At 64.1% G+C, this 13560-nt stretch overlaps 5 protein-coding genes across 5 annotated transcripts; 2 read left to right on the plus strand and 3 right to left on the minus strand.

Annotated features, from left to right (window-relative positions):
- Positions 1 to 489: 489 nt before the first annotated feature.
- CHLNCDRAFT_31400 (hypothetical protein) lies at positions 490 to 1869 on the minus strand. Its single transcript, XM_005846967.1, has 5 exons — positions 1755 to 1869; positions 1625 to 1666; positions 1212 to 1382; positions 644 to 740; positions 490 to 536 (listed from the first exon to the last, which is right to left on the minus strand). Exons 1-5 carry the CDS (start codon positions 1812 to 1814, stop codon positions 526 to 528), a joined length of 381 nt encoding a protein of 126 aa, XP_005847029.1. The 5' UTR covers positions 1815 to 1869; the 3' UTR covers positions 490 to 525.
- A 651-nt stretch (positions 1870 to 2520) lies between these two features.
- Positions 2521 to 2766, minus strand: CHLNCDRAFT_14874 (hypothetical protein; the record flags this gene model as incomplete). The annotated part of the gene is made up of 1 exon (XM_005846968.1): positions 2521 to 2766. A coding segment is annotated over one exon (246 nt), but the record flags the coding sequence as incomplete, so codon positions are not given.
- Positions 2767 to 4071: 1305 nt separating this feature from the next.
- CHLNCDRAFT_23819 (hypothetical protein) lies at positions 4072 to 6028 on the plus strand (the record flags this gene model as incomplete). Its single annotated transcript, XM_005846793.1, has 8 exons — positions 4072 to 4097; positions 4230 to 4447; positions 4559 to 4693; positions 4826 to 5079; positions 5161 to 5218; positions 5367 to 5506; positions 5624 to 5695; positions 5807 to 6028. 8 exons carry the CDS (start codon positions 4072 to 4074, stop codon positions 6026 to 6028), a joined length of 1125 nt encoding a protein of 374 aa, XP_005846855.1.
- A 1453-nt stretch (positions 6029 to 7481) lies between these two features.
- CHLNCDRAFT_58033 (hypothetical protein) lies at positions 7482 to 8751 on the plus strand (the record flags this gene model as incomplete). Its single annotated transcript, XM_005846794.1, has 4 exons — positions 7482 to 7595; positions 7751 to 7832; positions 8089 to 8540; positions 8706 to 8751. Exons 1-4 carry the CDS (start codon positions 7531 to 7533, stop codon positions 8749 to 8751), a joined length of 645 nt encoding a protein of 214 aa, XP_005846856.1. The 5' UTR covers positions 7482 to 7530.
- Positions 8752 to 9664: 913 nt separating this feature from the next.
- Positions 9665 to 13091, minus strand: CHLNCDRAFT_58034 (expressed protein; the record flags this gene model as incomplete). The annotated part of the gene is made up of 10 exons (XM_005846969.1): positions 9665 to 10036; positions 10179 to 10322; positions 10579 to 10767; positions 10917 to 11042; positions 11166 to 11308; positions 11446 to 11674; positions 11793 to 11930; positions 12044 to 12092; positions 12274 to 12473; positions 12609 to 13091. The coding sequence occupies 10 exons, from the start codon at positions 13089 to 13091 to the stop codon at positions 9854 to 9856; spliced, it is 1884 nt and encodes a 627-aa protein (XP_005847031.1). The 3' UTR covers positions 9665 to 9853.
- Positions 13092 to 13560: the final 469 nt, after the last annotated feature.

Raw genomic sequence — 13560 nt, forward strand, 5'->3', positions numbered from 1 at the left:
GGGCGGTGGGTGGGCGGGTGGGTTTCTGGGTGGATTGGGATGGGTGGCCCGCTGGGTGGTCTGCCGGATGGCCTGCTGGCTGGTGGGTGCTGCCGCCGCCGCCGCCGCCCGAGGTGGTGGGTGGCGGCGGCCGCTCCAGGCGTGCCTCCCACTCTCCAGCACGCCAGTCCTGCCCACCCGACTGCACGGCAAACCGGTTTCGAGCGCGCGACGAGCTTGCACCCCCCCCGGCCGCGTGCTGTGCTGTCCCCGCATGCTGCGCCCCGCCACAGCACACACGCTTTGTTGACAGCCGCCCATGCCCCCCTCCCTGCTGTGGCATGTGCCACCACGCTGCACCACCCAGTCTTGTTCCATGCCACAGCTCTGCTAGGCGTGAATGCTATGATCCTCCTCATGCTGGCGCACCCCGCCCTGCCAATGCCGGTGCTGCTGGCGTCCAAGATGGGTGAGTGCAGATTCTGCTTGCTGTTGCTGTCAGAAGATTTTGCGAGAGGCGTGTTACAGAAGAATGCACAGCATGGTTTACTTCTTGCCTGCACCAGCAAGGGGGCGCCAAGCAAAAGGAAGTAAAGCACTGGTAAATGGCACCCGCTCCGCTGTCCCGCAGCCACCACTGCAATACATCTACAAATCCACTCACCTCCAGAGTTCTTCTTGACACCACGCAGCGACTTGGTGCGGTTCTTGCGCTCCTTGATCTGCTTGCGAGACTTCTGGGTCGCCTCCGCAAGGCCGTTCTGCAGGAACAGGTGCACCGTACAGGGGCAGGGACGTGCGTCAGCAAGACGCGCAGCGGCTGCGGCCATGATCACTCTGCCTGTTGCTTGCTGGAGGGTAACCTCTGCCAGGTGACAGCCATCTGTTGGACGTGCAAACATTGAGCTGATATCACCCCGTTGCAGGTCACTGCTGGCACAAGTCGGCCGCCAGCCGTGTCTGCTGCCCACTCTGGCCGCGGTGCCCACGCTCTTCAGGTGCACAAACTGCTGCCGCCAATGTACACCAGCATCTGTCGCCCACCGCGGTCGTGCCGCAGTTCAGTACCCCCCTCGACAGCGCGAAGCATGCTGTAGATGAGGCACGTGTTGTGCTCCCCGCGGCTCAGACCCAGCAGCTGTACTGGTGGCGCCGCCCCTGCTCGCTTTCAGGCTGCTTCTGCTTCTGTGCTGTGGCTGCCACCCTGGCATAGCGCACGCAACAGCACGCACCCGCACAAGCCTGTACTTTGGCTCAAACTTCTTGGCCACCTCCACGTTGTCATAGATCAGGCCGAAGCCGGAGCTCTTGCCGCCGCCAAACTGGGTCCGCATGCCAAACACAAAGACGCAGTTCAGGTCCTTGACGTCGTACATCTTGGTCAGCTTCTCGCGCAGCTCGGTCTGCAGGAAACGCAAAGTGCGAAGCGAGGCGGGGCAGCAAGAATGGCGATTCGGCCTGGTTGGCCATCTGCGCTGCCAATATCCACGGCTTGCAGGTGCCGCACAGGCCATGGCATGATTGTCTGTCAGCTGCCCCAGCCGCCAGCTGCATGCGGCCGCCTCCACATGCCTCGCACGTGGCGCCGCCGGGCGGGCGGGCGGCGCCACCGCGGCAGCCGCATGCGGCCTGCCATCCGACGCACCTTGCTGACATTGGCGCGGCCGGGGTGAAGCACGTCCAGCACCTGCAGCGCAGAAGCGTGCCGCCCATCAGCCCCGCTGCGGCGCCATGCAGCTCAGGGCAGGCCACACGGGGCCAGCAGCGCCACTCACGAACTGTTTGCGCCCCAGCAGGCGGTTAGACATGAACTTCCTCGTCCTTATGGTCGCCATAATGCTGCCCGGCTCCCAGCTGCAGCGCTCCCTAGCTGGAGGTTTGCCACTGGTGATTCCCGCAGCGAAGAGGCCTGAGGAGGGCGGGGGGGGGCAGGTTCCTCCTCCTGGTGCCGACCCCGGGCGCCACGTCAGGAAATGCACGCTTGCTCTCTTCCACCCGGCCGCTTCTCGTTCCTGTAGGGTAGCAGCATCTGTCACACAAGGCAGTATCAATATTTATGCCATGCATGACCGCGGTGGCGTTGTGTGGCGCGCCGTGGCGGCTTTGTGCAGCCTGAACGCAGCAGGCACCGACAGGTTGGTGTGTCTCCAGCCCCAGCGCTTCCACTCTTGGTTGCGGATAGCCCAATTGCATGTTCAAGAAGCGAGTGGGGAGTAGGGAGTAGGCAGTGCACTGTTGCAGAGAAGAAGAGGAGAGTGGCAGGAGAGGGAAGCACGTGTACGGGGAACAGAAAGTCGAGTAAAAGGTCACATTGAGAGATTAAAGAGACAAGAGAATATTGAAATCGGAGACGCGCTGAGGCAATCAGTCGGTGTCCATGGCCTTGAAGGCGCCGCCGCGTGCGCAGGCGTCGCCACCAGGCGCCGATTGCAGCCCAAACTCCAACTGCGCACCCTTCTGCAGCCGCCCCGCAGGCTGCTGCGCCGCCTGCGCCTGCTGCTGCGCATGATGCTTCACCGCAGCTGCCACGCGCTTGCGGTGCTGTTCGATGGCGGCCGCGGGGTCCAAATTGCCGGGCAGGTGGATGAAGCGAATGTGGCGGCCCTTGACGTACAAAAACTCACACGACCGCCGCTCGCCCTGCAGCGCCTGGTAGCTGGCTTCACCCAGCTGCAGGTTCAGCTGGTCGTCCGCCGCCAGCAGCTGGCCGCGAATGATGCTGTCGTAGCGCAGCTCGACCACAACCCGCTGGCCCTCCAACGCCTGCACAAAGCAGGCCAGGCTGTGGCGCCGCGGGCGACGCTTGCCCATGCCGCAACGTGTGTTCGAGTGGACTGCCTTCCACTTGTATCTTGCTGCAGCTGATGGCCGCTTCTATTCCTGCTGACGGGCTCGTGTGCTAGCTGTTGGACTGCGGGCTGCGCTGTATGTGCCTACCGCAGCATGGCGTTGCGCACATCGATGCTGAACATCAGCCAGACCAGCACGGTGTTCACCACCAAGACCATGCCCGGGCCGAAGGCGTCGCGGGCGCGTTTTGGCCGTGGCCGGATGCGGGAGGTGTCGGGCGGGGTGGCCTTGCACACGCCGTGCAGATGGATGGCACGCTCCTGCTTATAGGACAGCTTTGCAGCCACCTCGGGGTGCGCGATCGCAGCCCTGCATCAGGGGAATGCCGCATTCAAAGCTACAGCGGGGAGGCGGCGGAACGACCAAGCTACTGCCGACCAATGACAGGACCTCACGCGGCCCCCTGGGCCGCTCACTTGTAGTACGGGAACTTGTCCTTGAGGCTGGTGTGTGGCAGGAAGCCCAGGTGGTGGAAGACGTGCCAGCCCTGAGCGCACCGAGCTGTGACCGTCTGCAGGAAGTAGCGTAGGGCCTCCCTGGGCGACTGCTGATACAATTCAAACTGTTGATGCGGTTTGCCTAGGCTGCTGGGGTTTGCCTGCTCCACCAGCGGAACCGAGCGGAACCTCAAAGCCATGCAGCCCACTGGCTGGCCCCGCTGGTTATTCCAACAATAGCCTGCCGCTCAGACACTGCATGATCTCCACAAGAGTGTCCCCAGCGTGGATTGCCAGCGCAGCATTGGCTCTTCCACCGCAGCACAGCTCTCCTTGTGTTCGCTGCCGGTCTGGTGTGGTCGTCTGCAAGCAGCGTTTAACGACCACCGACTCGACCGCTGCACTGGCCTACATGCGCCTTCAGTGAAAGCCACCAGGGGGCCTTGTTCCATGCAGCATTGCCTTCGAATTGCCTTCTTGCTGGCGCGTAGCAGCCTTCGAATCCTGGCAGCTGCGCCCTGTTGCGTGGCTAGCAGCCCCAGGCCTGTGTCCGCCCGGCGCCTCCCCGCGTCGTCTTGGTTGCCGCCGCGCCGCCGTGCCTGGCCTCGTGCCTTCGCAGCTGCCGCCAGCCAGTCCATCATGACCGTGTCCCAGGCTCTAGCTGCGGACATCAAGCCGCAGCTGCTGAGCGTGGCACCAATGTGAGTTGGGGCGCTCATTATCCCGCCGTGCTGCATGCGAGGCCCGTGCACCTTCATGTTGGTTCGGTACACCAGCTTTAAATAATTGTTGTTTGGGCTGCAGGATGGACTGGACAGACTTATACTACAGGTGTCCTTCTGCGTGCCTAACATGCATTGCTGCTGTTGCTTTTGGCTGGGTGGCCCAAACAAAGGCGCCCTTGCCGTCGCCCCCTCTCCTGACCCCTCTGAAGCCCCCTCTGAAGCGCGCGTGCACCTGCAGACAGCTTGCTCGCCTGATATCCCGGCACACCTGGCTGTACACGGAAATGGTGGTTGACCAGACCATCATCCACACCCCATTCATCGATAAGTTCCTGTGGTTCCCGCCCGAGCAGCACCCCATCGTGTGCCAGCTGGGCGGCAGCGACCCCACACTGCTGGCCCGCGCCGCAGCCATCGTAGAGCGGTATGGCTATGACGAAATCAACCTCAACTGCGGTGCGTCCTGTACAGCTGGGCGGCATTACCATGCGCTGCATGCAGCTGCACCTTTCATGGCAACAAAGATCCTGAAGCCGCAGCCCCAGCAACTGCCTGCCTGGCCTGCAGGCTGCCCGAGCGACCGTGTGGCGGGGGCGGGCTGCTTTGGCGCGGCCATGATGCTGCGGCCGCAGCTGGTGGCCGATTGCTGCAAGGCGATGCGGGAGGCCGTGCTTATGCCGATCACCGTGAAGTGCCGGCTGGGTGAGCCGAGCCTGCTGCGGGCTGCCCGTTCAACCCTGCTGCGCAATTCCTGCTTGCCTGCCCCTCCCCTGGCCTCCCTGCTTTGCTGTTAACTTCATGCCTCTGGTCCGCCCCTGGTCACCTGCCGTGCAGGCGTGGACAGCTTTGACTCCTACCCACAGCTGGTCAATTTTGTGGAGGTGGTGTCGAAGGGGTCGGGCGTCTCCCACTTTGTCATCCATGCCCGCAAGTGCTTGCTCAAGGGCCTGAACCCACACCAGAACCGCACAGTGCCGCCGCTGCGGTACGAGTGGGTGTGGGCGCTGAAGCGCGATTTCCCGCACCTCGAATTCTCGCTCAACGGCGGCGTGCTGACGCTGGAGGAGGTAGCATCGGCCCTGGCCCTTGTCAACGGCAGAGGCAGCAGCAGCGCCGGCAGTGACGTGGCAGCAGGCGCACGCAGCAGCAGCGGCAGCGGCGGGCGGCAGGGCATCATGGGGGTGATGGTGGGACGGGCTGCTTACAACATGCCCTGGGATGCTCTGGGTGAGCCCTGGCCTGCATTCTCGCTTGCTCGCCATCCTGTGTGCACCTGGCTGCCCTGGCCGTCTGCTGCATTGCTGCGTTGCCTCCGCTCCTGCTGCCACCATCCTAGTTTCCCGCTTGCACGCTGCTCTGCTCTACCTGCCTGCAGGCGATGCCGACCGCGCCATTTTTGGCGCCGAGGCCAACGCAGCCACCAGTCGGCGGCAAGTGCTGCATGACTATGCAGCCTGGGCCGACAGCATGATAGGGCACTGGCGGGTGGAAGAGGATGGGCACAAGTCGCCGAATGTGAGTTTTGCGAACCTGTATCCGCAGTCAGAAGCAGCCAGACCAAGTGAGGCAGCTCCTTCGTCCAGCGCCCGCCCTTCTCCACCTGCCTGCCTGTGCTGCCCCACTGCTGTGCAGGTGCGCATGCTGGTGAAACCGCTGCTGGGCATGTTTCACGGCGAGCCGCGGGCCAAGAAGTGGCGGGCAGCGGTGAGACAAGGCAGCCGAGCTGTGTATGGGGGCGGAGGTTGAGCAGCGGCTGCTCAGCTTGCCAGGCTGCACTTGCCACCCTCTACAAAGCCTCCCTTGCCCGTGGTGCAGGTGGATGCAGCACTCAAGACAGCAGAGACCGTGGGTGAGGTTCTGGATGCCACGCTGCCAGTGCTCAAGCCAGAGAGCCTGGATGCGCCGCCACGGCCGCTGGGCGAGCCGCCGCAGCTGCTGGAGCATTACGCGGCGGAGCTGCCCCCTACACCAGAGGGGCTGGCCAGCGGTGGTGACATGCAGCAGGAGGCGGCAGAGCCCGCAACTGCCGTAGCATAGCTGATCTGATCCCATGCAGACTCCTTCAAGGACCAATAGGAACTTTGTAAACTAGAGTCCATTGCTGATTTATTGGTGAGCAAGGAGTTCTGCACACGGCAATGGCTGTGGGGTAGGCCGTACGACTCGAATGCATGCGACGAATTTCGTTGTGGCAGTGAGTAGAAGAAAATGCATGGTCAGGTGATTGAAGCAAACAGGAGCGCGAGAGGACAAGAAATGAAGGGTGAAACAAGACTACTGCTGGCAACGACTGCCCCTCGCCTGGCAATATTGGTACACCATGCCCCTCGCCTGGAAATCATCCCAAAAGGTTTCTGCCACAGCAGTGCCGTCAGGCAGCTTCGGCCAGTTGCTCGTCCCTGACCCATCTTCCTCGTGCACCAGCTGCGGCGCTGAACACACGTCATCCTCCAACAGTAGCAGGCTGCCCGCCAGCGCCACGTCTCCGTGGCTTTCAAAGGAGCATCCCGGGCTGACGGTGCAGCGTTCTTCGTCATCCGACGAGCAGCCCTCCTCAAGCTCAGGCTCCAGTATCAGCAGCTGCTGCTGTTTCTGCCGTGCCTTGTGCACACAGTCGGCTACCGTGTCGGTGGGTGGCCGTGCGGCGCCTGCCGCAGCCGCCGGCGAATTTCCGGTTGCCATGGGCTCCAGCTCGAGGAAACAGGAGCTCAGCGCGGCCATCTGCACGGAGCGAAATTGAAAATTGAACCAAGCCGGGGGGTGATTGCGGCCACGGGCAGCCCTGCACAAGGAAGTCCCAGCGCAGCCGCTGTATCTTGCACGGTTGCAGGGACGGGCGGGCACCTGGTGGCAGCAGCACGTTGGTGGGCCGGCTGGCTCGCGCTGGGCGCCTTAGCGTGAATCTCTGATAAGTTTGCACCCAGAATCAAAGACGAATCCAAGCAACAAAGCCCAGCCACAAGCCTAATGAGCCTCCAGCACGCAGCACGACATGCACCGCAGCATTGGTTCGGAAAGGAGACGGGGGCACAGCAGACCATTCACTTTTCCGTCGTTTGGAGGTCCTCCTGTGCCGTGCAGGCCTCCTCCTCCTCTTTTCTGCACATTGCATCGCTGGGACTTGGCCGCCGACCGCCCCAACACCCCCACAGCCCCTGCCTCCGCCTCGACGCAGCCTCCACAGCTCGTGGCGCGCCTGCTGAACGGCGGCGGCGGGGCTGTGGCCAGGCCGTGTGTGCGCCACACCTGCACCGCAACCAACGCTGAGGCCTCACCTGGTCCCGGTGAGGCGACAAGGGGCCCCAGCGGCAGCACAGCGGGCAGCAGGTGGCGCAGGCACACATCCTCCCGCCTGCCGCTCCCAACTCCGCACTGCCGCAGCAAAGCCAGCATAAAGCAGCAAGTCCTCGAGGCTCTGTCGCCCCCTCCCGGAAGCTCTGTGGCGGGCTACCAGCATGAGCCGCCTGCACAAGTTTCCGCTGATGAGCAAGGAGGAGCTGGCCAACAGCCCCTCCCGTGCCGACGGTGTGCCAGAGAACATGGAGCTGCGCCGCCGCAAGCTCGCGGCGCAGCACATGATGGAAGTCAGCAACATATTCCGTATGTGAGTGGCCCCAGCAGGGTGCTGCTTTCGCGGCTTTCCGCCGCAGCCCAGGCGGCAGCTGCCACGAGCACAGTCTGCTGGCTCGCGGGTTTGCACAACGGCAATTCGCTGCTGCTGAGCTGCCCTGCCACCTTGGCCTGGCTGCCACCAAACAGGTCGGTTGCCACCTGGGCGATTGCCGTCACATTCTTCAACCGCTTCTACACAACGGAAGAGCATGAAGAAGAACACACTTTTGTGAGTGGCCGGCCCTCCCGGTTAAAGGCGGCAGCGAGGGGTGGGACGGCTTAGGTTTTGTGCCTGTGGGTTCCCTCAGGCTTCCACCGGGAGGGCGAGAAGCACACAGGCGCAGTTGATCGTGGAGCTGCCTCCAAGAAGCCAGATGGTAGTCTGTCACCCTTCACAAGCCACCGGGGGGGGCCATCCCTATGCCGTGGCCAACAGTGGTTTAGTAGCCCACCTGTTGCCAGCCCCGCTACCCCTCCACCCGCAGATCATCGCCTGTGCCTCGCTGTTCCTGGCGGGCAAGGCGCAGAATGAGGCAAAGCCGCACACCACGCTGGCCAACGAGCTGATCAAGGCCTGGTACGGAAAGGACAACCCGCAGCTTAAGGCACTGGCGGCTGCGCATCAGGCCACGCAGGCCGCTCAGCAGCAGCAGCGCGGCGGCGGCTTTGCATCCCCTGCGGTGCCTCCTGGCGTGGACTTCAACTTCTACACCAACATGTGGGCGGCGGTGCTGGAGGCGGAGCGAGCGCTGCTGTACACCGTGGGCTTTGACTTCAACGTGGAGCTCATCCACACCTACCTGGCCCGCCTGTGCAACCGGCCGCGCATGAAGGCCGTCAAGCTGGACAAGAACAAGTACTTCCAGCAGCAACTGGTCAGCATGGCAAACGACGTGTACAAGAAGGATGGCACGCTGGCGCTGCAGGTGGGGCGCGGGTATTTTTGTGGATGGGGACCAGAGGAGTGGGCCCCTCAACCGCGTGCTACAGGCGGCCATGCAAGCCAATGCGACAGCGGCGTGCACTTCTGGCGTGGCCTGTATTTCACAACCTCCCCCGCAACAACGCTGCTGCTGTGTGTTGCCCTTACTTAACTCTGCAGTACTCGGTGGAGAAGATTGCCATTGCCGCTTTCTACTTCATCTTGAAGGCCGCCAAAGCCAGCAAGATGTCCTCCATCCCCCAGCTGGCGCCCCTGGCTAGCGGCATGCCCTGGTATGTGGAAGAGGGGCTGAGCACCGCCGAGTGCATCGAGATCACCAACCGCTTTACCATCCTGTACGACCAGAGCAAGCGCAAGGCAGCAGGCGGGGGTGCGGCCACACCGTCGACAGCAATCACCAGCGGCGGGGAGGGCGCCGCCTCCACCGTCGTTTTGGGCGCGTGCGAGAGTGCGGCCTACAGCGGCGGGCCCACGCTGCACGGCCTTCCAGGTGGCAGGTCGGAGCTGGGGTCGGGTGCGGATGCGCTAGGGGAGCACACCTCGGTGCCGCGGCCCCTGAGCTCAGACGTGGGCTCCGGCAGCATGCCCAGCAAGCGGGCAGCACATGGCCCCAACAACGTCGCGGTGCCTGCGGCGGCTGCTGGTTATGCTGTCCGTGGCAGCCCCAACAAGCGGGCCCGCCTGGCAGAGCCTTCACGTGCAGCATCAAACGAAGCCACCAGCGCAGCCATGCGCCCGCCTGCGAGCAGGCAGCCCAGCAACTCACCCCTGGCGATGGTGTACCACGGCACGATACCAGTCGCCTCTTCCACCACTCACACGCCAGCAGCAGCTGGCAGCGCCGCTGCACCATCTGCAGCCCTGGCTGCATCATCTGGGGCGGCAGCAGCGGCAGATAGTGATAAGGAGGAAGGGGAGCTGGAGGAGGGGGAGCTTTCTTGAGCTCACAGCTCAACACCAGATATTGCTGGTGGTGCGCAGGCCCCCAAGGTTTACCAAGAGGTTGGGCAGAAGGACCTCCATACAAACCAGTTTTATATCTCTGTTTTCTTCTGTATCCCATTTCATTCGCCTGCTCATTTTGTGTCTGCTTTCTCCTGATTTGCTTGCTCTTCTTGTTTGGTTTGAAATTTTTACTGTTTGCTGTGGCAAGAAACGACAGGGATCATGCAGACGAATAGGCAAGCAGGGGAGCACAACAGGGGAGCAGCACGGACGAAAAGCAACACAGGCAGTAAAGAGAAGGGGGTTGACAGTGAGGAGTACGAAGGGTGTGGTGGACAAGAATGGTGGTTGGTAAGATTTGGCTAGAATTCTGCGCCCTCCTCCGCTGCTGCTTCTGCCGCCTCCGCCTCCTCTGCACCCTCCTGCACCGGCCAGGGGATGGCCGCCGCCTCCACGGGCCACCCCGCAAACACCAGGGGCAGGCGGTCGGCCAGCAGAGCGCGGAAGGCATCAATGTCCACCCGCACATCCACGTTGGTGTGCGCCTGAGAGAGCGAGGGGGCGGCGCGTAAGGCACCGTTTGGCTGCTGGTGTCGCCGTCTGGATATGCAGGCAAAATGCTTGCACACGCCCCCCCCACGTCATGGCAGGCCACCACTCAACCAGCACCTGCCTGCTGCTGCTCACCTCCACGCACTCCTCGGTGTTGCACTGCAGTGGCTCCCACTCCCCAAAGCGGTACGCGTCTCGCTCCTGGATGTACTCAGTCTCATTGCGCAGCCGTGCGCGCCATGCATAGTGATGGATGTCGCCCATCATGGCCGTCTGGACCTGCGGGCATAGGCGGGGCCACAGCTGGTTGGCGCGGAGCGGACGGCGGGGGCGGGGGCCTGCGCCACAGCTGGGCACCGCCACTGGGGAAAAAAACGGTGGAAGACCCGCTCGGGGCACCTTTGCTTGCGCCCACATTCCTTTGACCACCCTCACGCTCCTCTTTTGACAGCTGTGGGGACACAACCGACACGCTGGCAGCAGATGTCCTCTGGCCGGGAGCCCTGCTCGCCCCGCAGCGGGCACCCACACCCACCTGGAAGCTCTTGTCTAGGCCGTGCCAAAACCAGTTGCGCTGGATGATCTCAAACACGGCGCTGCCTGGCTGCATGAACTGGGCGTTGGCCAGGTTGGAGGTGTGCACTGAGACGAGCACCGAGGTGGAGGCCATGGTCTCCAGCTGCTGGCGGAAGGGCGTGGAGGCGTTGAACTCCACCACCCGCACCTGCGCGCAGCAGCAGCAGACCCAGGGCAGGGCAGGCAGCCGTCATGCACGGGTGGCAACCGCAACCGCCGTGCCAGGCTGAAGGGGTGGCCACGACGACACAGGCTGGCAAGGCGAGGTGCTGGGAGGGCGCCCCGCCAGCACCGCACCTCCCCAAACTCTGCCAGCATCTTGAGCAGGGCCTCCTCGTTGACGACGCGCCGGTTGGCCCGCTTGCGCTGGAAGGTGATGGTGCGCGGCAGCGGCTGGCGCAGTCGGGGGGGCGGCAAGTTGTACTGCACGCCGAGTGGGCAGTCGGGGAGGCGGCAGGGCGCAGGCGGTTGGGGCAGGGGCAGGTGTGCAAGGCCCCAGAGGCCGCGCCCAGCTACGCTGCTGCCGCCTGTCGCCTGCCCGCCCACCTGTGCGTACAGCATCTTCCTGAACAGGTGTGCGTCCTTAGTGTCCAAGAATGTGCGCACCCCGCCCGTGTACACATCCTTGACCACCAGCACCCTGTCAAAGGCCACCCAGGCATCGGGCGCATACCCCTCCAGTGGCGCGGCTGCAGCAAGGGAGCGTTGGCGCAGAGAACGGGGATGGTGAGCAGGGCGGAGAAGGCAAGCCGGAGGCCGGCAGGGAGGGGAAGGCAAGGAGCAGGCGCCCGTGCTCCCCCCCGCAGTCAACATGGCAGCCACTCACCCATTTGGTCCACGATCTGCCCCACCTCCTGCTGCCACATGATGGGCGGCAGGTTCTGGTCAGGGCCGACCCCCAGCGCGGTGGCCAGCGTGGCACGCACCCACTCCATCACGTGGCAGCGCTTGAGGTGCAGCTGCAGGAACTGCGTGGGTGGGCGCGAGAAGCTGCGCTCCTGGCGCAGGATGGAGAAGAGCGGGAACAGCATCTCCGACCAGTGGCCGATGGCAGTCTGCGGTGGGGTGGACGGGTGGGCGGGAGGTGAGAGCCGTTGCTGCGTCGTGGCAAGGAAGGCCGCAAGCGCTGCACCTCTGTTGCACCTGCAGGCGCCACAGCCAACCCTCGCTCACCGGGTGCATGAAGAAGACAAAGTCGAAGACAAGCGTGTCGCCGCGCACCACGTGGTGGCTGGTGGAGGCCAGGAAGTGGGAGGCGTTGGCCACGTGCATGATGTTGAGCTCCTGATTGCGAGTCAGCTTCCACGGCTCCTGCGGCGCAGCAGCCAGGGGGTGGGGTGGGCAAGGGAGGCGGAGACAACCAGGCGGGCACCTGCTGTGCATTGGCGCAGGACAGGGCAGGGCAGGGAGTGGCGCCCACTCACCACCCCCGCCTCGCCGTCCACCAGCAGGTAGAAGCGGCCGTTGTTGAACCTGCGCGGGCGGGGCAGGGCAGGGCAGATGAATGGCTGCTGCAGCGTGCACGGCGCTCGCCTGCTGGACCCCCAGCTGCCTGCAAGTGCTGCTTAGTCCCGCCGAACGATGCCCCAGCCCCCCAGCCAGCACCCAGCTTTGTGGCCGCCCGACAGAACGCTGCCCCAGCGCCCCGACCCACCAGAGGTTGTCGTAGGTGCAGTACTTGTCGTTGCAGTGGGCTGCCGAGCGCGGCGAGCCGTTGCGCCAGCGCCAGCCATGCGCCCCTGGGTTGGACAGCCCACGCGGTGTGCAGGCGGAGGGCTGGCGGTCGGTCCAGTTGGAGCGCACGCTATCCCAGTACTGGTATGTGCGCACATCCCAGAACCCGGGCTCCTGGCCCTGCAGGGAGAGGACGGGCAGGCATTAAGATCGGGAGACAGCAAGGTGAGGGCCCACAAGGCACCAGGGCGATTCCCCCGTAAAGGGAACTGCCTTGGCGATACAGATACACCTCCTGCCAGCCAAGCCACCCACCTTGCGGTAAACCTCCCGCCACTTGCATCCCTTCGGGAAGAAGCCGCGCGCGTCGGCCACCACCCACTCCTCTCCTCCACCGCTGCTGCTGCTGTTGTTGGGAGCCCCGCCCGCTGCTGCTGCCGGTGTGGTGGCGGGAGGCCCGGTCACCAGGGCGAGCAGGCCATCTGGCGGCCATTTGTGCGCGGCGAAGGCTGCCAGCAGTGCCACCACCAGCACCAGCAGGGGCGGGCCTCGTGAAATTGCCCACGCCTTGCTGCCCGGCGCTGATGCGGCCGCCGCCGTCACCGCTGCTTGCTGCTTGGTGGCTCGTCCGGCCGGCTGCCGCTCGCTATCTTGCTGGGCCTTGCCATTCTTGCCGACAGCTGCGGCCGCCCGCCCAGAGGTACTGGTCCCCTGCTGTCCTTCGGGCTCGCCTGCCGCCCCGCCCGCTGCCGCCGCCCCGGCCGATGCTGACGCACCGGCCCTCTTCTTTGGCGACATTGGGGCCCCAGTGCACGCCTGCACGCAGCAAGCGCTCCGTGTAGCAGGTTGGCGTCAACAACTTGAATGCACGCCCCCCGATGGGCGGGCTTGGAGCTTGGGGAATGGCGGGGATTGGGGCTGGGCAATAGTGGGCGATTGCAAGGGCGGGAGCAAGCTTGCAGAGACCGCTTTCCAGCAGTGTTTCTGGCCCTCGTGGCAGCTTTGGCGATGGGCGGGCGATGAGGACTGCTGTCGCGTCCAAATTTCGCCAATCAGCTGGCGATGGCACATTGAGGATTGGCGAAATGCGGGGGAGCCACCCTTGCGCCTGGCACAGCGCAGCGGCCACATGCGGCGCCGCTGTTGCTTTGTCGGCNCTTGCCTCCCTTNNGGGGGACTGGGGGNGAAGCCCCCAGCAAGCTGGCGCTTGTTTAACACTATGGAGTGNAAGTTCCTGAGGAAAATTGGCCATTTCTCCTCAAAATAT

Source organism: Chlorella variabilis, assembly GCF_000147415.1.
Source record: "Chlorella variabilis unplaced genomic scaffold CHLNCscaffold_12, whole genome shotgun sequence".
Classification (NCBI taxonomy): domain Eukaryota; kingdom Viridiplantae; phylum Chlorophyta; class Trebouxiophyceae; order Chlorellales; family Chlorellaceae; genus Chlorella; species Chlorella variabilis.